This window comes from Anolis sagrei, chromosome 5 (assembly GCF_037176765.1).
Source record: "Anolis sagrei isolate rAnoSag1 chromosome 5, rAnoSag1.mat, whole genome shotgun sequence".
Classification (NCBI taxonomy): Eukaryota; Metazoa; Chordata; class Lepidosauria; order Squamata; family Dactyloidae; genus Anolis; species Anolis sagrei.
The window spans coordinates 173,466,183-173,492,899 of NC_090025.1; the positions used below are offsets into that span (position 1 = coordinate 173,466,183).

The following is a 26,717-nucleotide window of genomic DNA, read 5'->3' on the forward strand; positions in this document are numbered from 1 at the left end:
CGGGGCAGAGAGTTCCACTGCTGAACGGCTCTCACAGTCAGGAAGTTCTTCCTCATGTTTAGATGGAATCTCCTCTCTTGTAGTTTGAAGCCATTGTTTTGTGTCCTAGTCTCCAGGGAAGCAGAAAACAAGCTTGCTCCTTCCTCCCTGTGGCTTCCTCTCACATATTTATACATGGGTATCATATCTCCTCTCAGCCTTCTCTTCTTCAGGCTAAACATGCCCAGCTCCTTAAGCCGCTCCTCATAGGGCTTGTTCTCCAGACTCTTGATCATTTTAGTCGCCCTCCTCTGGACACATTCCAGCTTGTCAATATCTCTCATTATTATTATTTGATACTATTCCACTTTTCTATCTGGACTGAGATCCACAACACCTTCTTTCCTATGGGATGCTATAGATGTTTACATACATATATTATTATGCAAAGAGATCTTTAGAGACTGAGTCAATGAAGCTGGTAGCATAAGATAGGCTTAGGATGCATCTACACTGGAGAACTAATGCAGTTTGATACCACTTCAACTGCCATGGCTCACTGCTATGGAATCTTGGGAGTAGTAGCTTTGCATAGTCTTTAGCCTTCTCTGTCAAAGAGTGATGCATGATAATGAATTGGAGCATCTTTTGCTCTCTACCTTCTCCCTCTAAACTTCCATACACTTGGTATCGTCCTTCGCTCCAACTCACCTGTTCCCCCTGTTAATCCTGCAAGATACTGGAGTCCTGCCCGTTGCTTGGCAACCAACAACTACAAGCAGAACCATTGTGAACCCTGGAACGGGGGGAGCACGTTTTGGCATTTTTATAATAACATTAAAAATTAAAAGGATAATGATATATTTCACGATTTCTCTTAATCTTCTGGGTTGAGCCACAGCTTCGGGAACTACCGTAAACTCATTGTTATGAAGAGAAACTCGAATTAGACATATACACCCCTCTTACTGCTAACTGTTTGGTACATCCCAAGCCGATCCATTCTACTTCCAAAAATAGGGGGGAGACGATATAGATTTAGAGTCAAAGCGGGATAAACAGAGGAAAAAGCACGATAAGATTGAGTCTTTTGAGTTGATTGAGTTGGCGACTGTGTATTAATTTTTATAGAGAGTCGACTTCATTGATTATGGTGTTGTCTCATTTTTCTCCCCCCCCGTGACTCGGATTGGAACGCGCCAAGAAGGAGCAGCGACCAATCAGAGCGCGGTGGCTGCCCAGCCTATAGGAGAAGGAGATATTGCGAAGCGGCGTGAGGAAGCTCAGGGGCGGCTGTCAGGATGGTGGGGTCGTTGTGCCGGGCGGCCACCCGCGTCCTTCAGGCAGGAAGGGGCCCCGGAATCCGGCGGTGAGTGGGAGAAGAGCTACTCCTTTAGGCGCTACCGCTGTAGGAGAAGGCCCAGTCCCTATGGCTCAATGCAGAGCGAAGGTCAACAGCCACTAAAGGGATCAAGGGTCTGGAGAACAAGCCCTATGAGGAGCGGCTTAAAGAGCTGGGCATGTTTAACCTGAAGAAGAGAAGGCTGAGAGGAGACATGATGAGGGTCATGTATAAATATGTGAGGGGAAGTCATAGGGAGGAGGGTGCAAGCTTGTTTTCTGCTTCCCTGGAGATCAGGACAGAATTTAGCAGAGTTATCTTTTGGGACTGCATCTCTTAGTCCCTCAGCTAGTATTGGTATCTAGGAATTGTTCTTTTTACAGCTGCAGCCTAGTCCTTGGGGTTTGGAAAATAGTGAAGAGAATTGGGTGAGGAGTTTTGAGAGGGAGACTCAGGAGTCCCATTTAAGACTATTGAATATTGATAGTGATGCGTCACTTACAATAGCTGTGCTCTGTTTGGTGTTCTTGCTGGAGAATGTGGGTAACTAGCTAGCTAATTGGTATGATAAGAAACAAAGATGGCAGGGACCTAACAGAAGCTGAAGAGATCAAGAGAAGGTGGCGAGACTATACAGAAGATCTGTATAGGAAGGATAATAATATCGAGGATAGTTTTGATGGTGTGGTGAATGAATTAGAACCAGACATTCTGAGGAGTGAGGTTGAATGGGCCTTAAGAAGCATTGCTAACAACAAGGCAGCAGGAGACGATGGGATCCCAGCTGAACTGTTTAAAATCTTAAAAGATGATGCTGTCAAGGTGATGCATGCCATATGCCAGCAAATATGGAAAACACAAGAATGGCCATCAGACTGAAAAAAATCAACTTATATCCCCATACCAAAAAAGGGAAATGCGAAAGACTCCTCCAACTTCCGTACAGTGGCCCTTATTTCTCATGCCAGTAAGATGAACAACAAAAGCTAGCTATCCCTGCAGCAAGTGCAAGTTGGTGGCTGTGTTGGAAGAGAAGATCCAGCAACTTGAGGCCTGTGTATCTGCTGTGCAACATATTGGGGTGGTTTTTTTAAGATTCCAGCAAACGGTCTTGGATGAAAAACACAAAGGGAATGTCTCTGGTCCCTTCTACACTGTCATATAATCCAAATTATCAAAGCAGATGATCCGTTTTGCTTTGAACTCGATTATATGAGACTACACTGCCATATAATCCAATTCAAAGTAGATAATCTGGATTGTATATGGCAGCGTTGAAGGGGCCTCTGATGTAGAAGTTTGTTCCCTAACACGGGAATTTGGAGGAATGTGATGCCTTGAAGTAGAGACTGTCTTATTAGAGGTGATGAGGAACAAGAGCAAAAATAGCAGTCCTCATAGAACATGTAGGTGGCTTTGGATTTTGATGGTATACAAGTCAGTCAATCTTGATATGTACTTATAACACATAGCTACTCTATCCACAACAGGGAACAGCATTTTAATGTTAAAATGCAATATATAGTTCAGTAGATAGCTTAATATTCCATATTATAGCAAGACAATATACGTGGCCATGTTACATTGAATAGGGAGACATGCTTCTCGTACTTGAGCATAAGTTCCAACTAGGAGCATGTGCTCTGAAGCATTTGTTACTTTATACAGTATTCCTGTTCATGTTAGCTACTGGATTAAGGGTAGTAGACCTTAGAAATTGAGAGGTCTGCTCTCTGCTATTACTCACTGAACATGTTATATTAAATAACAGCAGTTTTGGCAAACAGGGTAAGACTCATGTTGCCTGCCAGAAGGTACTGGACTACAATTCTCAACAGTCCTGGCCATCATGGCCACTGCTGATACATGTTGGAAACAGCATTTGAAATGTTGCATGATTTTCACCCATTTTGAATAGACTACTCTATTTCATGCCCTCCTGTATCTGTATCCTATTCCATGGCCTTCTGTATCTGTCGGCCAATCTGTCCCTCTATTTGTCTTGCAGTGCCAGTGGAGGTGTGCATATTGAACCTCGCTACCGCCAGTTCCCAGAGCTAACACGGTCCCAGCAGGTCAAGGCTGAGGTGATCAGCAGCCTAATGTGGTTCTGGATCCTGTGGAAATTCTGGCATGATCCTGATGCTGTGCTGGTAAGGGCATCAGGGGCCTAGAAAGACTATAGAGAAGTAGCACCAGGGCGTACTGAGGGGGAAAACAGGATGCTTTTACAAAAAGAAAAAGAAAATGCCAACTAATGTTTTGATTTTATGGTTCCCTCCATCTCTCTAAATGCAAATTGCTTGTCCGTAGGCCTCTTGGAAACCCCACCTCAAGACCTAGTACAGCCACCACAAACTGACTACCCTTGAAAAAACTAACAAGAAAAGTCCTCTGTCTTTTGGGTGGTATTCTATCTTACACAACCCTCTGTTGGCCTTTGACAGGGCCACTTTCCTTATCCAGATCCTTCTCAGTGGACAGATGAAGAGCTGGGAATCCCTCCTGACGATGAAGAATAAGCATGAATTATTTGTTCCAAGGTATGGTTTTAAGCACTTAAAGTTAAAAAAGCTAGTGTAGAAGTATTCCTGACAGGGAGTCCTTCTGAGAATGTGGGAATGGGAGGATAGGGTATCCTAGGCTTAATTACATTATATGTGTCTCAGCTGCTACCATTTATGTGTCATAGCCTTTCCCCAATATGAAACCCTCCAGCTGTTTTGGACTACAGTTGCCATATGCCTCAATTGTGAGTTCTTCCAGAGCAGTGGAAGTATAGTTCAAAACATATGGAGTGCACCAAAAGATCCTGTGGATTTTGACTAATATTTAATGCAGCAAGGTGATATGGGGGAAGGGCTGATCAGATTTTTTTTTCTTCACTTTACAAAATACTGAAGTCAATCCTTGAGAACGGAATGTCATAACAGGATATACAGCCAGCCCTCAACATTCTCTGGAGTTAGGGGCACAGAACCCCTGCAAAAGCCACAAAGAATTCCTAGAGAAGAGCTAAGAATCTCTAGGTTCTGCAGCATGCCTGTATGATAAACTTCCTGCAAAGGTTGACTATAGAGTCAGTCACACAGGAAGCTCTAGAGCAGTGGTTTTCAACCTGTGAGTCCCCAGGTTTTTTGGCCTACAACTCCCAGAAATCCCACCCAGTTTACCAGCTGTTAGGATTTCTGGAAGTTGAAAGCCAAAACATCTGGGGACCCATATGTTGAGAAGCTCTGGCCTAGAGAGAACATTTTAAATAAATCTGTAAATAACTAAGTCTGCTGCTTCTTGGCAGGGGGTTGGACTGGATGGCCCATGAGGTCTCTTCCAACTCTTTGATTCTATGATTCTATGCAAATGTACAGGGCTGACTGTACTTTTCTTCATACCACAATTCTTTTTTGCTGCTGTTCTTCATATATATGTATTTAAAAGTATAAGCTGCTCAACCAAACATTTGTTTTTCTTTACAGACTCCTGGGAAGAGATCTGCAGAAAAAGATGCTTCATTTTCTGTAGCATTTGAAATTGTAAATAAAGCTAAAATAAATTCAGCTGTTAAAGTTGTCTGTTTCCACAAAAAGGGGGGGGGGGTGCTGTACCAGAATGTGAAGTACCCAAAATGTGTATGTTTATTACAGAAGAATATTTATACTATATTTGTACTTGTCACAGAAATCTTGCAGACACATATCTTCAGAAGAAAGCACCCCTTATGCCATATGGTGCCCAGTTCTGGAGGACAAAGAAAAATGGCAGCGAGTTTAGAGGAAAGAAATGGAAAATGATTTCTGAGAAAAGGTTTAAAGGGACTGAGTAGGTTTAGGTAAAAAGTTGCTGAGAAGGATGTGACATTCTTCAGGTATTTGTAGCATGTCACCACAGGTTTATTCTCATAAGGGCAACATCATTTAGCTGGAAGAGCAATGGCTTTGTCTCACTGAATCTTTCCATGTAAAACCTGGGCCCTGTCATCTGATTGCTGTAGCTCAGCTTCCAACGCCCATCTAACCCTTGCTTTCATTCTGTTCTTTGACATTTGCAATTCAGCAGTGAATTCACTAATGCACACGCAGAGACTGTTCTCCATGCAGTCAATCTTTATTATAGCAGTATTCACATCAAATACATAGAACTTTTAAACCTTTTATATAATACAGAGTTCTTTAAATAACTTTACACAAATAATTCTTCAATCTCAATTTTTAGCTATCAAACTTTATGTCTCCATGCTTTCTAAACCAAACTGGACAATATTTCCCACTGTACAAATTTACATGAGAGAAAATGCTTCAAAATACAAATGAAGAGAATACAGGCTAAAGGAGATACCAGGGGATAGAAACAACTGAAACTGAGCTGAATAAACATTTATGGTGAACAGTTATGGAGAAGGAAATATTTCGAGGCGGGAAAAAAAAAGCTGCAGTGATCCATCTAATGGAAAGCTGAAAACAAACTTCCATGTGAAATAGAAATACAGTTCAGGTTTTGAAACATTTAGCTTCTGTTTTTTAAAAAGTCGTTACCAGTTTTGGAAGAAAAAACGACTGAAATTCTAGACTTGTGTGAAGATGATGGTAAATATGTCTTGAAGGAATGTTAGTTTAATACACCTCCACTAATTAAACAAATCCTACATTTTTCTCCTTTTCGACCATTTTCTGGAATAACCTGATAAACCTTTTTGTTGGCTGTCTTTTTCAATGACTCCCATAGGATCAACCCGTTTAGGCTTATCGAGTTCTACCCAAAAGACTGTTAATGATTTCAAAGAACACTAAGGAAGAGGAAACAACGAACAGTGAGTTTGCATTAGTAGCACCGTCCCTGCAGTGCTCCAACAGTCTCCTGGTATACTTGTTAATTCTATTTGCCTGGTATATTTGTTAATTCTATTCGCCTGATATAATTGCTAATTGCAGCTCTTGTATAGCAGAGAAGAATGGGTAGAGGGGATGACTGTTAGCAACAGTATAGTTCTATTACAACAAACCCCTGAAGTCGTAAACAGTTTGCAGGTAGTAATTCTTAAGGCTACATTAAAACAAAGCATCGGAATGATTCTCTTCAACAAAGCAATGGAGAGAATGACTGTCTAGTGCAATTACTCCTTGCTAATCAAAGAGATATAATATGGTTGAGAGGGGAACATAGGACGGTCCATGTAATGAAACACTCAAGTTACAGATCCTGTTCCAAGAAATTGGAGCAATGGAAGCAAAGGGCAAGTTGCTGCGTTTTCCAAACACAATAGAAAACTAGAAAAATTGGTTCCTGTGTTAGCTTAGAGAAGCAACCCTCTTGTCCGTCACTGGTCCCTAGTAGCCAGAAGAGGTGCTGGTTACACAAACAAAACTTCCCACTTAGGCTAGAAGGGCTATTGCAGTCCAGTGGTAGGGCAAGCAGTGCTCAGCCTTGAATTAGCACATCATTCTTTTATCACAATCTATTCTTGTATCCTCCTGATACAAAGGCGGCCCATTACCAGGTGGGAGGAGAAACAGCCCCACTTTCCTCCTCTCCAACTGGGTATCTCTGACAATAGTTCCCCATCAGTCACAATAAGCTATAAGGGATATTTGGGGAGTGTGAAGTAGATAAAGATACCCCTCAAATGAGACTAAATCTTGTTTGGAATCCACATTATAAACAAAATACCTTGGGGCTAAAAGTAAGGTTATAGTGTGTTTGGTTGGCATATCTCCTGAAAACACAGTTGCCATGGTGGCAGGATTTACATGGTACAGAGATTGGTCACTGCAAGGTTTTAGTGACAGGAAGGAAAAAGGAAAGGGAGGAGGATCTAGTTGGAATGAGGTGTCTCTCTCTTAACCATTCACAGTTTTGAATTACAAAGTACATGTATTGCACTTAAGATTTATCTTTTAAGTCAAATGTTATATAAACTTGGCTCTACACGCAAGCCAAACCAATGTTCCAACACGTCCCACCACCACCCCGGCCCCATTGGTCCTATTCCCCCCAAACCTGGATAAATGTTTTACCCACTCCATCCTGCTTTCTTGGGCTTCTCAGCATTTTTGTGCAACTTTTCCCGATCTGGTTACCTCTAGATGTGCAGTGAAATAGATCTGCTGTTCTAGTGAAATTCTCATATAGACAGAAGAATAAAAACAGAAAAATCAGAAACACGTAGAAGAATACAACTAAGATGAGCTCAATTTAGTGTCATAGGGAATCTGTAAAACAAAATTGCCTATATAATAGCACCCGCAGTTGCCTGCTTGGCATTTTCTTAATTCAGAAAGTTGAGTAATTGTAACAACAATTCCAACTGTAACATGAAAAGTAAATTGTAGGATTAGTATATAATCGGAAGTTGAAGGGGATGAACCAACATGGTTCTGTAAGCAATTGCAAACTCAAAACCCTGGTGGGTTCAGGGACTAAATGTACACACTCAAGGTTGGGATCCAACTAAACACTGTGGCACTTACTTCTGAACAAACATATATAGTATTAAGCTACACAAAGTTCATTTTGCTACCTCAAGACGTTTTCTGGGCTGCTGATATTCAAACGTTGGTGAATTATGAAATATAACTTTAATCCCACATAATTATCATTCCAAGTGATGACCAAGTGTTTATACCAAGAGGTAGGAAGGAGAAATGGGACAGACCAGTTACAAACCTGTCTTGCCCATTCTCTTCATGGGGCTCTCGCCAAAACAAACAGAAAATTCCAAATAATGTACTATGCTGGTTACTCTCATATTGTGTAAATCACAGAAACTACAAAGAACAGGGTACAAGATGCAGCATGTTAGCCCATCTATTGGTTCTTAAGTATTTGTGCACTTCTACTCTGTAGATCACCTAAAGTATGTTAACTAAATCCAGCTGGTTTAACAGGTTATATTAACAGGAAGACAAAAGATTTCAAACAAATCTGATGCTGTTCTAAATAAGTATGTCATCAACAAATGTAGCCACCGTCTCCTATTCTGGTAATCACAAATTAATTAGAATTAAGCTACTCCTCATCGTGATGCAATCCCTTTTTCCAAAACTACTCAAAAGGAAACATCAGTTTTGGAGATACTTCTACAAATATGCAATTCTATTTAGCTGAAACAGTTTAAGGTTCATCTTTTCCAATTTAATTATGTAAACTTGGGAAACATGCACACATTAGTCTTTTTCTTATGATGTTAAGAATAAAAGACTATGGGCGCAATCTACCTGGAAAACTTGCAAAAAAGTCTCCATGAGATTAATGGCATATATACTGGCAGCACAGTACCATTAAATCCTTTTGATATCTAAACATGAGGTCCAACTTTCTTTTGCCACCCATTGGAAAATGTAGTGTCCTGGAGTCAAGGCAAAGCCAGTGCTCCAGTTATATAAGCACCTAGATATGTTTTAAGATTTTTTAAAAATTGTGTTTTCAAAGGCACAGATCATTTGGCAAATTACGAGGGAGCTATTTTAAAGAGCACACACTTCCAGCATAAGTGTTAGGGACCCAATATTTCATTAATTTATTGAGTTTATACTCCATCTTTCCCCTCAAGATGGGCTCCAAGGCAAAATGAACCTTGAACACTCAGTAACTGCTGCATCCTTAAAACATGCTGGATAACTTCTATATGATGGCTGTGGGATAATGGGAGTTACCTTCTAGGAAGGTTGATGCAGCTTGGCTGAACAGCTTTGTAGCCATTCTCCATTTTAAAACAGAGCATTGTACTCAAGGGTTGTTGTATACTTATGGAGACCCCAAGGCAACTTCATTGTGGGCTTTTCCTGGCAAGTTTGGGGTTTTTTGGGGGGAGGGTGCTTTTGCCTTCCTCTGAGAGAGTGTGAAATGTCCAAGGTCACCCAACAGGTTTACATGGCTGGGCGGGGATTCAAACCATGGTCTTGATTCACAGCCCAACGTTCAAACCAGTACACCACATTGGTTCACACTCATCAGAATATGGAAGAGCTACTGAAGAAATGGGAATGGAAGCTATGGAATAACTTCTTCTAACATGATTTTGTACCCAAGCTAATATAGCTAAATTGGATTCACACTAAATCTAGAGTATATTGCCACAAGGCTCAATGGTGTCATTCTTTTCAAGTGACTTTTTCCCTTTTATTTTTGAATGGATGGATAGCTATTCAGCTTGTAGGACTATGAACTCTATACGGCTTATGCTTTTTAAAGTCCAAAAAAGAATACAAGCTGCAAAACAGGCCTTTACCACAACTCTTCCTCAAAGCATTCTGCTATACAAAAAAGCAAACTGAAAATGTTCACCCACCCCAAAAACCAGCAAAAGGTCATGTTTCACAGTGAAAATTCAACCTAAGGCCTACATCCAGTTGTTAGTCTCTAAGCGGAGTGTCAGAACAGTAAAGACTTTATTGCATGGTGCCACTGTTACAAGGCAGTCACACTTTCATAGATAGAAACATACCAGGAAGAGCACCTTCAACATCACACCTCTCTTCATTTATGCAATTAGCCTGATTCATCAGTCCAATGTCCTGCAATCTTACTTCCGCATACCCTCTTAATTCTGTCTTGCTGCACATCCACTGCAGCAATTATTTTTATTTTTAAGAGAGTAATTTCACATTACAGCCATATATAACTAACAAAAAAGGGCAAATAAGCAGTGAAATATTAAATAAGTACAAAACAGAAAGTTTAGGACTAGCATTGGAGATGGTGGGTAATGGGAGAGGATGATCCACACAAAGTAGGTAACAGGAAAGTTGTGGGATTGTCAGCTTTTAATGGGTTTTGCCTATCAATAGTGGGTGACATGTTAATCATGGGGAGGATGAGACCAGCAGTGGGATGGGCACAGCGTCATGCAATAGGGACTATCACCAGGTTCAGTGCCAAATTAACTGCCTCATATTGATTCCCAAAGATTCAATGGGTCCACTCTATTTTGAACCAGCAAATGGATTTAGGCTGGACTATGGATGGAAACATATTCAAAGCAATACACTTCCTACAGGATCTCGCCACAATAGATTATGTTGCCACTTTTTGGTAAACTGCCTGCCTGTGCTCATCTTGTTTCAGTGGAAAAACCACTCAATCGAGGATGGTAATGAGGCAACACTCAGTGCTGGAAACATCTCTAACGGTCCCGAACATCCACCTTAAACCCACTGAAATACTAGAATTTGTGTGTTAATTTACCAAGTTCCTATTAATTCAATGAATCTACTTAAGTTGAAACTAACAATTTGATATAGGTTGCTGCCCACATGTCATGTTGACACAATATGGCATTTTTCCCTGTGCCTTTGTTGAATTCTCAACAGAACAGGTCTCTGGTGGTGGCACCATGGGGTAAAGAACCACCCCGACATTATCTATCTATATATCTGGCAATATCTAGCCATCAAGATGTGTGTTGGGCCACATAAATGTTTGCAAAGATAGAAAATATAAAGAGGTTGAATCTCTCGGCCAAGTTTTTTAAAAGGAAAGTCAGATGCCTCCAGACTTTTTCTAATGCTGGTCTTCACAGAGGACCACAAAATGGATTCTGTTCTTAAATTGACTTCCAGAGCAATCCTATTCAATTCGTATCTACTCTGATTTTGACCATATTTCTGTCACTTGAAATTTCCCTGCAAAAAGAGCATATAGGATGGCATAAGTTTAAAGAGATAAGAGAAAATGATTAAAGTGATCTGCAAAACGTTTTATGAATTAGGGCAAATTATATTGAGTCTCTTGAATGAAGTATCTGTGCGGTAAAGAGAGGGAGTAATGAAGATCAACAGGGAGGTCCTAATGGAATGGCAGACAAATTTGAAGTTTAGATGCACTTCTTGCCTCGCTTTTGAGGTCAGTCAGGAGGGACCCTTGCTGCTGGCGTCATGAAAGTCTCTTGAGCCATAGAAGTGGTCTTGCTGGTGGTGTTTCTGGGCTACCCGGCAACAGATGGCACAAGACCTTCAATCACTCCAGTAGGATTCCCTTTAGTTGTGGATAGTGGGCAAGAATTAAAGCTGTTTTGTAGTGTTGATGGCCCTGTGGCTTGGCATATCCAGAATGCAGACTGATCTGCAATGTCCAAGCATTCAAGATCTCAGGAGTTTTACATAAGTACAATTGGACCAGACATATATGTTCAAGGACAAAGATGGCTTGAATTACTCCATTTATATATTTATTTATATCTTTGTTAAAGATCCAAAGGTTCTGTTCTTTCACAAACCTATCATGTTTGCAGTTGAAGACAGTTACGCTCTTATGCCCAGTGACAGATCCAGAGATTTCAAATTTCATGTTGAAAAGTTGTAAAAATGCCAAGTCTCTACCTGAGAATTTCGTGTTAAAACCTGATCCTCAGAAAGGAATTACCATAAAAATATACAAATATCATTTTTGGGATGTTGCCAAGGTGTAGCACAACACAACAGAGTGGAAAAACAGTCAGAAGCCATCTCCCTTATTGTGTGGCCAGTTCGCAAATCCCTTCCAAACATCACCTTATCCAAAGCCGATCAGCTTTTTAAAGAAGAATTTAAAGTTACGTGCACAATCAGGGATGTAGATAGCACTCTGCGGGCGAACTGGATTTTTCAAACCAACGTGAATCTTACAAGCAGAAGCAAGAATGTGGATGATTATCAGTGGGAGTTAATGATTCTGGAGCATTCATGTGCCAAGGAAGCAACCCTTTTGGAACATCCAATGGCACTATAACCTTGACAGTACTAGGTAAAGGATATACCAGTTTATCAATTTCTACAGATTCAACAGTAATGTGAATGATGGAGAAAATCTGGCTTTAATAGTGACTTACGAAGCATATCCCAAACCAGCGAGCTTCACTTTACTTGACTGAAAGGAACAGAAGGAGGCATTTACACATTTTTTGTGTCCAATTCAGATGCTAACTCCTCTATAGCATTCAACATCCATGTGTTGTTCATTTATGTTTTGTCTTGTTCATTTATGCTGGTTTATAACATAAAGGGGTATGGAGAACAAGTCCTATGAGGAGCAGCTTAAAGAGCTGGGCATGTTTAGCTTGAAGAAGAAAAGGCTGAGAGGAGACATGATAGCCATGTATAAATACGTAAGAGGAAGGAGGGAGTAAGCTTGTTTTCTGCTGCCCTGGAGTCTAGGATGCGGAACAATGACTTCAAACTACAAGAAAGGAGATTCCATCTGAACATAGGAAGAACTTCCTGGCTGTGAGAGCTGTTCAGCAGTGGAACCCTCTGCCCCGGAGTGGTGGAGGATCCTTTGGAAGCTTTTAAACAGAGGCTGGATGGCCATCTGTTGGGGGTGCTTTGAATGCAATTTTCCTGCTTCTTGGCAGGGAGTTGGACTAGATGGCCCATGAGGTCTCTTCCAACTCTATGATTCTATAGTTTATTAAGTTGTTTTTTTATTTATCTGTTGATTTGTTTATATATTATTGTTGGTGTTGAATGTTTGCCATTGTGTATTTTGTTGTGAGCCACCCTGAGTCCCATCAGGGAGACAGAGCAAGCTATAAATAAAGTTTCATATGTCATGAAAAGAATACAACCACCAAGCATATGTCATTTATTTTAAAGTGGTTTGTATGAACAAGACACTTTCCCCAATTGTTCAGTTTCTTTTAAAGCTTATTTGCATACTACTGAATAACAAGGTCTGAATACAATCAAGCCAGGATCACTTCTTTATTATTAGTTCTAATAGAACTATATTACTTTTTAAAAACCACCAAGAAAATATATGAATTTTCAATTGGTTATTAAAATGAGCCAGATACTTAGCATGAGACTGTCCATAAATTGCTTTGAAAAGAAAATTCTAAATAATGTGGCAGAGGGATGGCATTGGTACACCTCCAAAGGGCAGCATGTCTGGAGATGACAAGGAGAGGTTCATTTTGTCTGTGCCACTCGAGGCACTTCCTTCTGCTGTATAGAAATAGCAACATTAAAAGAAGAATAGAAGACTGGATACTACAAGATACTACAAGATATGCCAGGGGCATGCTAAGGTAACAGACAGAAGATTCAAGCTGCAGTCATGGACCAACTGGGAGGTAAAAGATAAAGGTAAAGGTTGTGTCCAACTCTGGCGAGTGGTGCTCATCTCCATTTCTAAACCGAAGAGTCAGCGCTGTCCGTAGACACCTCCAAGGTCATGTGACTATGGAGATCGGAAGTACTACTGAGTAAATAGCAGGAGCCAGTACTGAAGAGTTACAGGATAATTTTAAGGGGAAAAGGGAGGGAGAAATCAATGGAGTGCTTAGTTGTTGCTGCAGTGAGTGTGAAAAGCTCAAGTAACAAGCCTAGTTAAGATGGCAAGGTGCAGCATGTATGCTTGTGGAACAAGTGGGGGACAGTGTTGAGGTTTTCTCCTAGGCAAGAGTTTTTCTCCTAAAGCTACTCCCTTGGCTTTAGTATCACAAATCTTTGTAGGAAGAAGCTTAAACAAGACAACTGGAAGTTTTGTAACCTGAAGATCTGGTGTACTTTGGATGCAGTATAACTTGATTTTAGCATGGCTTTCAAGAAAGTTTTACAATATTTTTGTGGACAAGCTCAAAAATGTGGCTAGATACCTCTACTATTGACTGAATGGGCAACCAGTTGACAAGAATGAACCCAAGGAGTGCTAACCATCATCATACTTAGGGGAAAACACACATGTGGCAGGCCAGAAGGCTTCATCTCAGGCCTAGTGCTGTTCAGTATTATCATGAATAACTCGCATGGCAAGTATAGAGCAGATGCTCAAACTGGGAAGTAACCAATGCATCAGGAAACAACATCAGAATTCAAACTGACCATAGCAGTCTAGAGAGCCAGGCAAAAAGAAATAAAATGCCTTTGAACAGGGATGAAGATAAAGTTTTACATTTAGGTGCAAAGCTGTGAGGTGGCTGGGCCCCTGGAGGGAGATAGGGCTGAATTCTGAAACTGCTTTCCTTCCCACAGGTAAAGAAGGTCCTTAGAAAAGCATCCACAATGATCCTTGTTGACTTCATGGGAGTGACTACATCTTTGGTGCTCCATCAACCTCATATGATTTGGGAAGACTGGCTTAGAGGTCTGAGTCTGTTATCACTTTTCCTTTACATGGTTTGTCATCCCAGCCTCTTCCTGGTTTTATGCCACTGCTGGCCTTCATAACCAAATGTCTAAAATTTATCACATCCCAACAAGTCACACAGTAGCAAATGCAAGGATTCATGTAAGGTCAAGTCTGGAACAGATTCTTTGTTGGTTCTGAGGGTGGGGGTATTAAGAAGATAGTGCAAGTTTGAAAAGGAGCCTGTGTTTAGAAAAGATATACTGCTCTAACCAAATCTGTCAAAAACAGCAAAGGAAAGTTGTGCTTCCCTAGTAATGATATAGAATTCAGCATAGGTTCAGTTTTCAAGTAGCAACCAAATTGCTTTATTATTGTTTTTCTATGCAAACCTTCAGGATAGTCTCCAAAGCAACTGGTCACTGAAGTGAAGACAAATGATTCCAGAGCACACTCACAGTCTCATGAATTTACTCCCTTCAATGGCACTTGTGTACGGAAGTCCGCCATGCCACCCACAAACCGTGCACAGCAATGTCATTACTGCAACTACCATGATTATGTTTCAATGTACAGTCTTTCAATTACCCTATTGCTTGAGTATCTGCAAGAGCTAGTAATTTTCAGCAATACCTAACAATCCTAGTAAAATGAAGCTCATGTTATTTTAAAAAGAAATTCCGTGACAAGTTATATTTCTTTTGCACAATTAAACCTTGTACTGGAACCAAAGTGTTTATCGACCACAGTGCAGACTCTGAATTTTGATATTAATTGTTCCAATGTGATGAGGTTTGAATAGCACACATTTATTGGGGTGTTTTCCCCAGCCTTGGAATAGGAAGCAGGAACAGGGCTAAAATGCACTAAATGCCAAGACTTCTGGGGATATAGAGCTTCACTTCACTAGCATCCAATTTGCTAACAAACTGAAAGCAAATTCGTGCTATGTTAATCAGTGCATTTGATAATTCTGTTAGCCTACATCTGATAATTCTGTTAGCCTACATATATAGCTTAGTGTTACGAGGTTTTCTTAGCTGTGACTGGAGAAAAATCAGAACTGGGAATCATTTTGCAAATTAGGATTAAGGACAAGGCAAAAAGAGAAAGCAAAATGCAATCACCATAACCTTTAAGCCAAAAATACAAAACACAGGGCAAGAAAAGAAGGTATATGGAAAATCTGAGGATAGGAAAATGGCAACAGAAGAAACAAGTGTTGATCCTGTTAAGTAACATTTCAATAGCAAAATTCCCAAACCAGCAAACTGCCACTTAAGACAAGTTACTGCATATTAACACATGCACACGCACGCCTACGGAGCCAAGTTAACATGATTAAAAGCTCTTTTTAAAAAAGTATCTAAGCACACTTTTTGGAATGTCTAATCCTTGGAGGGGCTTGCAGCTTGGGCTTTGCAGCTTGGGCTTTGCAGCTTGGGCTTTGTTTGTTTAAACAAATTCAATTCAACCTGAGAACTTCTGTTTATGAAATATTATGTACCTGACATTATCTTGCACCTTGTAAAATAGGTACACTTGTTATTCATAGTCTGCATTAGACTTTCTGGGTATCCCCAAAAAGTTCACACATAAAATACACAGAATCAAAATGGTATCAACACAAAATGAAAAAGAAAACCCACACATTTAGAATTCTGCTACAATTTTGTAAAAAAAATGTTTTGGGACTGATGAAAAGAGCTTCTCAACTCTCTTCAAAAGGAGTAAAAAACAAAAATTAAAGATGAGGAAAAGAGTGATTCTCAATAGGTAAAAGCAATTCTGGGGAAGAGATTGTGCAGCATCTCCTTTTCTGGCCTATTAGTCTTTCCCCTAACTTCCCATTTATCCTCCAATTTGGCAGTTTGTTTCTATTTTTCAAAATGAAAAAGCTAACAATCACATTTGGTTGAAAAGGAGATACTGCATTTATCCCACTGATCAGAAAAAGCCCATCAGAAACACACACACGCACACACAAACGTCTCAATCAATCAAATCAAACCAGAGGATGATTGTGTTGATTAGCTCTGTCTCATCAGATGTTCAGCCTCTGATGATTCCTTGTTAGAGGGAGAAAGCCGACCAGCAGACCATCCCAAGCCAATGACGCAGAAGGTCCAATCTCATCATGCCAGAGCACCAGAAAGTCAAAGTGCAGGCCCTCTGCTCTCCTGGGAATGATGCCAACGGTACAGGCAGCCACTGGGGAGAGGATCTCCAAATGCACATGGTGTTTAGGGTGGAGGTCAACACAGAGGCAGCAGAAAAGATTTCCGGTTCCCAACAAAGGACTTTCCCCTCCCACCAAAAGATGGGTTGATTGGTCTGCATTCTGCTCTGCTCTTAAGTCTACGGGTTTCGTTTCAATAAATTGCTTTGTTTGGAAGGGACAGAACAGAGTCTGGAAGTTATCGAAAGACAAAGGTTTTAAAAATAATAGGGTGGATTTGCTGCCAATGTTGCTGTGGCTACTTGAACGCTGCAAATTCGCCTGTAGAGGGAGGACAAGAGCTGAGTTGTAAAAGTTGGATTTTATTCATCAGCAAGACAGAAATGTTAACCAGTATAAAACTGATGTTAAAAACCAGATGCAAGAGATGTTAGGAGAAAATGTAATAGTTAATAATCAAAAGTACAGAAGGAACTTGTTGGCAGAGAAGAAACACTATCCACACAAAACCTCTTGCTGAAATAAGTTTCAAAGAACAAAATCTCAGTCCATCTAGCTGGTTGTTATGAGTTTCCAGTAAGAAGAAAGTAGTTTGTAAATACAAAAAATAGTCATCAACATTTCTAAGACTGTTGTAGAAGGCTTTCATAGCCAGAATCATTGGGTTGCTACGACCATGTTCTGGTAGCATTCTCTTCTGACTTTTCACCTGCATCTGTGGATGGGATCTTAAGAACCTCTGAAGATGCCAGCCACAGATGGAGGTGAAACATCAGGAGAGAATGCTACCAGAACATGGCACACAGCCCTAAAAAAACCTCACATCAACCCAATTTCTACTACTTCTACTTATTTCGTCTTACAAAGATTTGAGATCTAGAGCAAGGCAAGTGTTGTCTGAAGGGCCCAGTTCTAGGCTTTACAGAATGGGTGGACAACAGGGGTTTCTCACCATGTTTTAAGATAGGCTGCCTCAATCTATGGCCCTCCAGCTGTTTTGACCTCCAACTCCCAGAAGTCCTTTGCCAGCTTGTCCAATGGCCAGGAATTCTGGGAGTTTGAGGCCCAAACAGCAGGAGGGCCACAGTTTGAGGATGTCTGTTTTAAGAAGTAGGGAATGACAGAATGTCCATTTATTCTTACGCAGCGATGAGAGGAAAGTTTATCTGAAGAAGCTGCATTCATAAAAACCAAGGTATACTTGCTAGTAATCTGACTCCAGAAAGGGAGGCTATACAGAACAAGCAAGTTGCATAAGTGTGAATTCTATAGTATGCTAACATCCTATCAAGACCATTTGTCCTATTAATAAGCCAATTAGATAGCAAAAATTTTAACCTGCTTCCTCCAGTGTATTATGCAGAGCACTGCACCATTTTATCTTAGAAAGCTCTTATGCAAATTTAACAGCTTTACAATTTGCTTCACTTAAATAAAAGTAACTGCTTTTGGGGAATAATTCTGAAATATTCATATTCTCCCACATCTTTCAAAATATATCCTTTAGCTATCTGACATTGGGTCTTATTTATACAAACTTCTGGTTAAAGACTGACCCATAAACAAGAATTATTCTCTTGTTTCTCATTCTGTTTGTCCTTTGTAGAGGTGGTGCTGAGGGATTGTGGGGACCTTCAAATGGACAGATTCAGGAGAAGGCTTTCACTAATTATTTTTATTGAGTCACACCTACTGACCCATAAGGAGGCAACCACTCTTAAGTCTGGTGAATGTTCAGAGCTATTGTAGTCTGTTTCAAATCTGAAGGGCTGAAAAAATTAAGTATATACTAAAACCCACCGTAACATGAGCATTCCAGGGCTATCTGAAAACTGACTGCTTGAAAATGCCCCCGACTCTCTGAACTGAACACTGATGCTGCAGGAGTGGCATAAGCCATAGCTATGGCCAAGGCCTTCCAAATAGTAAACACTGAGAACACAGTGAAAATTATCCTGGATTCAAAAATCTGTAACTGCACTTGAGGTGGTTTGCTGGTGTCAGTCATCACCTACTAACCATCAAGGGAAAGTGAGACCCAGTGCTCAAAACTGGAAGGAATCTTAAGGAGGAAGGACGGAAATGCAATGTAGGCATGTGCCTACTGAATGATCGACACTGCTGGGTAAGGACAAAGCATCACTATTTATGCTCAGTACTGCTAAGCAGCTATAAACATATGCATTCTTAGTGCTGCCAGTTTTCAAGATTTTCTGGCCATGCTCTTTGTAAAACACCAGTTTTTAAGTAATATCTGGAAGACTGCTATCTGAAACTCAACAAGTACAGAGATGGATCTCTTCAGTTGGTGGGGAGATGTGAGTTCCATCTTCACGTGTGTCAACTACCTTCACTTGTGTCAACTAGCCTGCTCCAAGACACATCCCCGCTTTCTCAGACAGGCAGAGACTTGTTTTGCCTCCTTTCCCAATACATGCATGCCTGCGAAATGCAGGGAACATAAACTAATGTTCAGTTCCAGTACCCAGCGTCTCAGCACAGTTATTGCCCAAGTTTTGCCATGTTAAGGACTCTTTTCTCCACCTCTCTTCCATCTTTGCCTTTGTATTTTCAGTTGGATAATGAAAGATTATGTGTACCAGATTTGGTCCAGATCCACCCAGCCATGTAGGAGCCTTTGATGTACATACACACATACTTTTGCTTTTATATATTTAGATAAGTAGCTCTGGTGGAAATTTAAATGACAGTCTATAGGACATGAGATGATGTGTATCCAGCAGCTGCCTGTAGGTACTGGTTGCTAATGCTGGGCCTTGCATTCTTTCCTATCCTAGGATGATTAGCTGCACCAAGAGCTAGATGATTTAACTGGTTTCAACGGATCACAGTATTAAAAGCTCCCATTCACACCATTTGAAATAGTTAATGAATTGGTTGTATTGGACATTTTAGTAAATAGCATATTAAAACGGGAAGAAAACTTTAAATCTAGATGCCATTTGTTTTGCCATTTGTAAACTACCTTCTAGAGGAACTCCGATTTTATGTATTTGAAAACAAAACATAGAAAACGAGGTTCTATCAACTCATTTTTTACATAAAGTGAATAGCTAAATCTCCCATACCAGCATGGGCAACATTTTACAATGTAAGAAGAACACCAAGAGGAGAAATCATACCATGGTTTACCAATAAAATAGATTAACTCAAGAGAAAATAAAATGGCATGGTTGCAACAGAGAAAATGTAAAAAGTATATTCTTTCAGGACCTTTGGTTTCCAGATTGCTTTTCTGGACATTTGCACCTTAACTAGATAAATGCCATACATAAGCGTGAAGCATTTCCTCCACAGAAAGGAGACTTCAGAAGATATAAGAATTAACATAAAACTGAGCAATAGCAGCAAGCCGTTGACTTTTGTAAATGTTTATCTCTCTGCTTTTACAAAACACCCCCCCCCCCCCCCCACACACACACACACACTTATGGGCTAAATCATGTTTAAAAAGGGCCTTCCTAGAGTGTTGGGTCAAACAAAGTCCAGTTCCACACCATAAGCTAGTGGTTCTCAACCTGCGGGTCCTCAGATGTTTTGGCCTACAAATCCCAAAAATCCCAGCCAATTTATCAGCTGTTAGAATTTCTGGGAGTTGAAGGCCAGGACATCTGGGGACCCACATGTTGAGATCCACTGTCTTCGGCAGTCTGATGCAATGGAATGAAATCAGCAATAATTTCAAACTGATGAACGAGATATTGAACTAGAAGTAGGCTAAACAAAAAGAAATGCTTAATTTCACTCCCAAAGAACAACAAAGAAAAAAAAAATAAGCAAAAGAAGACTTAGCTCAAAGTAAACAGCAATTTCCAATTAGCAAGAAGTTCATAAAGGAAGCTACCTCCTGGCAAATTCTTTATGTTAAATGAAGCTTGCTCTCCTCATTTAAGGAGACATAGGCACCCAGCCTTAACATTTTGTCTTATTCTTTTATACACTGTCAGCACAGCAGGGCTGCTGGCTTGTGCATTGAAAATTGTTGCTAGCATATGACAAAGACTGCAGGAACAAAAGGAAACTACTTGAGATATGGATGTAAAACTCTGCTAGCCACTTATAAACCAAATTAACCTATAAACAAAGATGACACCAAAAAAAGCTTGACCTATGACCCAAAGAGAAATGGGTGTATATTAATTTTCAACAATTTTTCCCTTTTCCCACTAAGCAATTAATAGGCGGTCCATTGCCAGCAACAGATACCATTCTGGGAATACTGGAGGCTCAGTGTGAGATAAGTCCTTTTTCAGTCAATGCACTTCCCCAAAATAAAGATTAACTTGGCATCTGAAACAGGTGTGAAGACAAGGTCACACACTCAAAACATGGGGACATACTTTCAACTTCTGCTCAGCTTACAGAAAACCCACCGTATCCCCCTGCCTGGATGGGTGTTTTTGGAGAAGCGCAAGCATATAGGCTAAAATCCTCTGTCTGGAAACCAGCCCGGTTCAAGGAGGGCTCAGATGCACTGCGGTGAATTTTTGGCAACGACCGGGCCAGAAGCTCAATAGAGGCAAGAAGCTGAAACAGAAAAAAAGTTTGTATTTTGGGATGGGGACAGTGAAATAATTATAAATTTATATAATTCCCAAAAAGTTGCTTCAACACCAACATATCTCCTTTCAGAATGGCCCCAGAGGACACTAGCAAGCCTAATATCACTTACGATCATTTTTGGAGGTGAAGGAAGGGATACACAGTATTAGTCAGAGTTCTATTTGAAACAGCAGAGTCCGATATGTGTGTGACCATGGTTTTTTTTAATGCTGTTCAAATACAAATTGATAATGAGAAAGCAACAAGAATATGAAGAAGCAAGATCAGTAAGTGGCCTATCCCCTGCCACAAAGCCAGCAGAACAGTTCAGACCCTCTCCATATGCCCCCAAACCCTCAAATAGCCTTTGTAATTTGCTCGCATGAACTTCGGAGGTGATTTTGGCTCTTACTTTTGTAGATCCATATTTGCAGATCCATATTATCCCACACAGACACAATATCTCTTTGAATTTATCACTAAACATGAAGCTACTCCTATAAAGCAAACTACGAATACTGCTTACCTGTGGGAAGAGGGGTCGTTCATCCCTCTTCTTTTTCAAGCATTCTGCCATTAGCCGTTTCATTGCTTTGGGACAATTACTTCTTACTTTGCTGAGATCTGGAGAGAGGTAGCCTCGCCCTACCATAAAAATTATCTTTGTTTGGAGAAAGAAAACAAGGGAAAAGTGGAAATTAAAAGAAAAAATCAAACAAATGTATATCACATGTTAAATCTGTCTATATGTTAAGACTGGTGAAAAACAGCAATTCCACCTAAAAAGCTGACATTTTTGGGAAGTGCAGGTTTGCACAGAATTTGAAGTTTTGGAATCCTTTAAGGTCATCCTTCAATGACTTAGGGGCTTTTTCCTGTATTAGAAGGTAAACCAAATGTAGCTTAGCATACCTTAGAGAGAGAGGAATAGACATGTGTTGTCGAAGGCTTTCATGGCCAGAACCACTGGGTTGCTGTGAGTTTTCCAGGATGTATGGTCATGTTCCAGAAACATTCTCTCCTGACCGTTCGCCCACATCTGGCTGAACCTTCACTTTTGGAGCCATGGAGAAGAAGAACTGAACAAGTTTCTGGACCACCTCAACAGTATACACACAAACATCCAATTCACCATGGAAAAAGAAAACGAAGGAAAACTGCCATTTCTAGATATCCTAGTCATCCACAAACCCAATCAACAATAGATACCTACATAAAAACTCTAATCATCATCCAAGTCAAAAAGGAAGCAGAATTAAAGCCCTGATAGACTGTGCAAAAATAATCTGTGAACCCCACCTCATCCAAGGTAAACTGAAACACCTAAACTGGGCTCTACAGACCAACCGATACACAACCACAGACATCAGAAGAGCTGAAAGACCAAGAACAAGCCATGAGAGTAAAGACAAAGATCCACCCAGAGGAAATGTGTTCTTACCATACATCAAGGGAACTACTAATCACAAAGGGAAGCTGATGAAGAAACACAACCTACAAACTATCTACAGAAAATCCAACAAATGCTACGTTCAGCACAGGAAAAGAGAGAACCTCTCACCTCTGCAGGAGTCTACCCTATACCATGCAGCTGTGGACAAGTCTATATAGGGACCAGTTACCAGTTGTGGACATAGGGACCACCAAAAGCAGCGCCCAAATGCGAATCAAGGAACGTGAAAAGCACTGCAGACTAATTCAAACAGAGAAGTCAGCCACAGCAGAGCATCTGATGAACCAAACTGGACACAGCATATTATCTGAGAACACAGAAATGCTGGACCACTCCAACAACTACCATGTCAGACTACACAGAGGAGCTATTGAAATCCACAAGCAAGTGGACAATTTCAACAGAAAGGAGGAAACCATGAAAATGAATAAAATCTGGCTACCAGTATTTTAAAAAAACTTTAAAATCAGGGCAGTAAATAAAGAGCAACACTCAAAAACAGGAGAATTCCAGACAAGAATCAATCACGGCCAGCTAACACATCCCAACAAAGGATCCCTTGGCAGCACTCACACAGCCTTTGAAGCTACAAGGCCTTTAATGCTAATCAAGGTGGCCAATTGCAACATTCACACTTACCTCAAACTGAGAAGAGTTCTTTCTCCCACCCTGGACATTCCAGAGATATATAAACCTCACTTACCTTGTTTCTAATAAACCTCACAACCTCTGAGGATGCCTGCCATAGATGTCAGGAGAGATGTCAGGAGAGATGTCAGGAGAGAATGCTTCTGGAACATGGCCATATAGCCCGGAAAACTCACAGCAATCCAAAAAATAGATAATTCATGTGCAGTAAATTTATGATAAAACTATGTTCTTTCTGCAAAGATTATATCCATGCATGGGATTACTGCTGTCGCTGCCCACAGGGCAAAGGGTTCGATAATCAAATATGCTAGCTTTAAGTACATGAATCCCTAAAGTGCCCTCTAGTTTCTTTCATAGATGAAACCAGTAAGGCAAGTTTGAGAAATCTCCAAGGAGTGAAATAAAGAAGGAAGACAATCAGCTTCATATCACTAGGTTGGGCTTGTAAGTCTCCCTCTTCCCAGACCAGCACAATTTTTAAGGTAAGCAGAACACATAATTCTTGCTCTGTAATGAAAAAGTCACCCAGAAATTGTATGTGTCTACATTAAGAAGAAGACAAGGGAGGAGTGGTTACTGAACTGCCATTTGTGAAAGAACTATCAACTCTAGGACGCTTCTACCACAAACTGCCCTTCACTTATAATAGCTGGTAAATGTGAATCCAGACTATGAAAAACATGGGGGTTTATACTAGACCATGACATTATCCTGCCACTCTCCTCCATTAGAGGGAGTTCATGAAAAAAGCTGTTGCTGCTGCTGCCAAACAGGTGGAATGAACGATTGCTCTACTACTTTGGCAATCTAAGAGTCTGGCATGCTTTAAAATGTAGGTTTTCCAAAAACCTGGCTAAAGTGCAGGTGAAACTTTTATTCACACCAATGTAAATAAATCTTTCTAATGTTTTTTTCTGAGGCTTTTTTATGTGTTTTCTACCAATGGTGGTAGAAAAGAAACCAAAAAGTCTCAAAAAGAACATTGGAAAGATTTTGTGCTCAAGTTATAAGTCTGAAAAGCTGGACAGAACAACAAACTGCAATGCATGAACTAAGAAGTTCATTTTTAACAGGAATAACAGTTTTGTAACCTATTTTCACATAATGCAAATGTCCGAAGATGTATGTAGAAAAGCTAACAAACCCTTTAAAAATAGAGATAATACCTCTCAAATGTCAACACAACAACAACAATGTTATTACGGTCCATAGACCCATCAGTAAAACCAACAGTCATAAATTCTCCCATCTCAGGAGAAGTCTGTTGTACAAAACACATCTACATGGTTTCAAGTAATTCCCCTATTGGAGGTTATTTGCTTTCTCAGTCTTGTTGCCACTGCGAGGAATTTTGCCACTATGAGAGACACCTGTGGCACTTGTCCCCTAAAAGATATCTAACAATCCTCTGCAGGGGGTGGCTGGTCATGCGGGACAGGATTGGATATAAAAGTTGGCTGTGTTGAACTGTGCAGTAGCAGCACTGTAATCAAATGTGTTCTATTGTTTCGATTTCATTTCCTCCACAGGGGCATAGTCTTTGGGCATAAGGAATTTTCCCAAATGCCAGGAACTATGTAACAGTAAAGCTAATATCCTGCAATAATCTTAGCTTTTGAACTACAGAAAACATGGATATTAGTAAGGAAAGGAGGACAATGGGTTTAAAATTAAAATCTCTGGCTACTAGAGGACTAAATGAAGTGCTTCATATCTTCTAGCTTCTGAACTTGTTCCAGATGACCCGTATCCTTAAGTCCCTCCTTGAAGGCTATCCTCACTTCCTTTATTTTTGTTCTTCCTCTATTTTTCCTGCTAGAATAACAAACCCTGAGCTTAGTTCATTCATTTCTTCTCTATACAGCAAATGGACACACAACCATAAACACTGTAATTAATTTAAATTTGCACACAGATATATATACACAGAGAGAAAGAGTTAAATGAATTATACAACTCTTACCAGTTTACACCACTCTTTTGGGAAGATAATGTGAAAACACACACCATATGTCATTAAGAAAGTTAAGTCTCTCCAAAAATGTGACTGCATTACCTGGTCTCTATTGTTGATGTTAGAATATGGTAATTGTCCAGTCATCAGCTCATAAAGAACAATCCCAAATGCATAGACGTCTGATTGGAAGCTGTAGGGGTTTTTATCTTGCATCCTAATTACTTCTGGTGCCTGCGACATACAGAAGAAAATAACGCCATTTTATAGCCATGACAGCCTACACTCTTGTATCTTTGGTCAGCAGTAGACAGACCTTCGAGTTCTACAATCTACTTTATTTTTAGTTAGAACCCTGAAATGCACCAGCCAGAGCCGGTGACAAATTGGTGGCTCAGGACAGGTAATAAAACAAGACATCTCTGCATCCATGTAGTACCAGAACTGTGTAAATGTAGTGCCTGCCATTCATGCTACACCATTCTTCTCTCCCCTCCCCACTGCAAAGCTTTCTGAATCACTGTCAATGGAACTTCATGTAATGCTTGCTGATTAACTCTGGCACCACAAATCAACTGGCAGATCCTGATCTACTTCTTGCCAATTCCTGCTTTAAGATGCCAAAGCTGAAATTATTTCTTAAAGAAGAATGCAGAGAGGCTGGTTTGTAAGATATGCTTTAGTTTAGTTCTGAAATATTTTTCAATACAAATTAAGCAATCATATTGCTAGTTACTGAAATTGATCAACTGCTTTAGGTGAGGGTGTGATCACCTTTCAGTGATCATAACTGACCAAAGTTTAGTATATCCACTAATATGATTGTAAAAAAAACTTTTATGGGGTGACACCATACAAAGGAAGCACTAAGACAAATCTATATTTTCTAGAAAGAGAGGAAATAATACCTTCACTGGACAGCTTCAGCAAAAGCAAGATTTCCATGTATTATATAGGACAAGAAAGCATTTTCTCTAGTGAATTGTAAAGGCTAGACCGAGCGTGTATGCCTATTAGGGTTGTGCATTTCAGTTAAACCCCAATCCATTTTCTGTGTCCGGAATTTCAGTGCAGCCTCTGATCCATTTTTGAGAGCTTCCAGAATTTGGAAGGGTGAGAATCTGTATGGCAACTGAAAGATCCATTTTCAATCTGGCCCGCTGGCAGCAATGGGGAACTTACGAGGCTTACTTTTCTGACATTTTTAAGGCAAGGGCTTAAGAAACCCTGCTATCTGAGATCCTTTCTTTTCTTTCAAGGAGACCTCAATTTCAGGCAGGCAACAGGCTTAAGAAACCACTAGGCATGTGCAAAAAATCATTTTCGATTACATGCTTCATTAAAGCTGTTTATACTCTAGAGGAGACAGGAGCTGTGGGTGCACACAGCTCTCTCCCTAAAGAAGGCTGTTTTCCAAGACATTTTAAAGGGGCTTCCCAGGGAAGGAAGAGGGATCAACCTGGAGGTATCCCACCCTGGACTTCCTTTAAAAAGGCCCCCCCTTCTCTCATTTTGGAGGTGCTGGAAAGGAGAACTAGAGCCTTGCTTAGAATTCCTT

The 26,717-nt window shown here is 40.3% G+C and overlaps 3 protein-coding genes and 1 pseudogene across 6 annotated transcripts in view; 3 read left to right on the plus strand and 1 right to left on the minus strand.

Annotated features, from left to right (window-relative positions):
* The window catches only part of ADCK2 (aarF domain containing kinase 2), a 200,710-nt gene that overhangs the window by 23,367 nt on the left and 150,626 nt on the right, over positions 1–26,717 (plus strand). The window lies entirely within an intron of this gene.
* On the plus strand, positions 1,216–4,878 carry NDUFB2 (NADH:ubiquinone oxidoreductase subunit B2). Its single transcript, XM_060776835.2, has 4 exons — positions 1,216–1,348; positions 3,330–3,474; positions 3,769–3,864; positions 4,798–4,878. Exons 1-3 carry the CDS (start codon positions 1,281–1,283, stop codon positions 3,841–3,843), a joined length of 288 nt encoding a protein of 95 aa, XP_060632818.1. The 5' UTR covers positions 1,216–1,280; the 3' UTR covers positions 3,844–3,864; positions 4,798–4,878.
* BRAF (B-Raf proto-oncogene, serine/threonine kinase) overlaps positions 5,405–26,717 on the minus strand; it is a 61,501-nt gene continuing 40,188 nt past the window's right edge. For 2 of the 4 annotated variants that reach the window (XM_060776833.2, XM_060776832.2), the window contains 4 exons: positions 25,262–25,393; positions 21,628–21,762; positions 20,933–21,086; positions 5,405–16,859 (listed from right to left, as the gene is read on the minus strand). In XM_060776833.2, the coding sequence (XP_060632816.2) occupies positions 16,837–16,859; positions 20,933–21,086; positions 21,628–21,762; positions 25,262–25,393 (444 nt within the window). In that variant the 3' untranslated portion in view covers positions 5,405–16,836. Of the gene's footprint in view, positions 16,860–19,990; positions 21,087–21,627; positions 21,763–25,261; positions 25,394–26,717 lie in introns of those variants that run through there. The other 2 variants (XM_060776831.2, XM_067469248.1) reach the window with 2 other exon arrangements.
* LOC137097135 (mast/stem cell growth factor receptor Kit pseudogene) lies at positions 10,023–12,167 on the plus strand (annotated as a pseudogene).

Coding starts and splice junctions, on each gene's coding strand:
- NDUFB2 (XM_060776835.2), top strand. CDS start 1,281: ATGGTGGGGTCGTTGTGCCGGGCGGCCACCCGCGTCCTTCAGGCAGGA. Junction 1,349..3,329: donor AGGGGCCCCGGAATCCGGCG/GTGAGTGGGAGA, acceptor TTTGTCTTGCAG/TGCCAGTGGAGGTGTGCATA. Junction 3,475..3,768: donor ATGATCCTGATGCTGTGCTG/GTAAGGGCATCA, acceptor GGCCTTTGACAG/GGCCACTTTCCTTATCCAGA.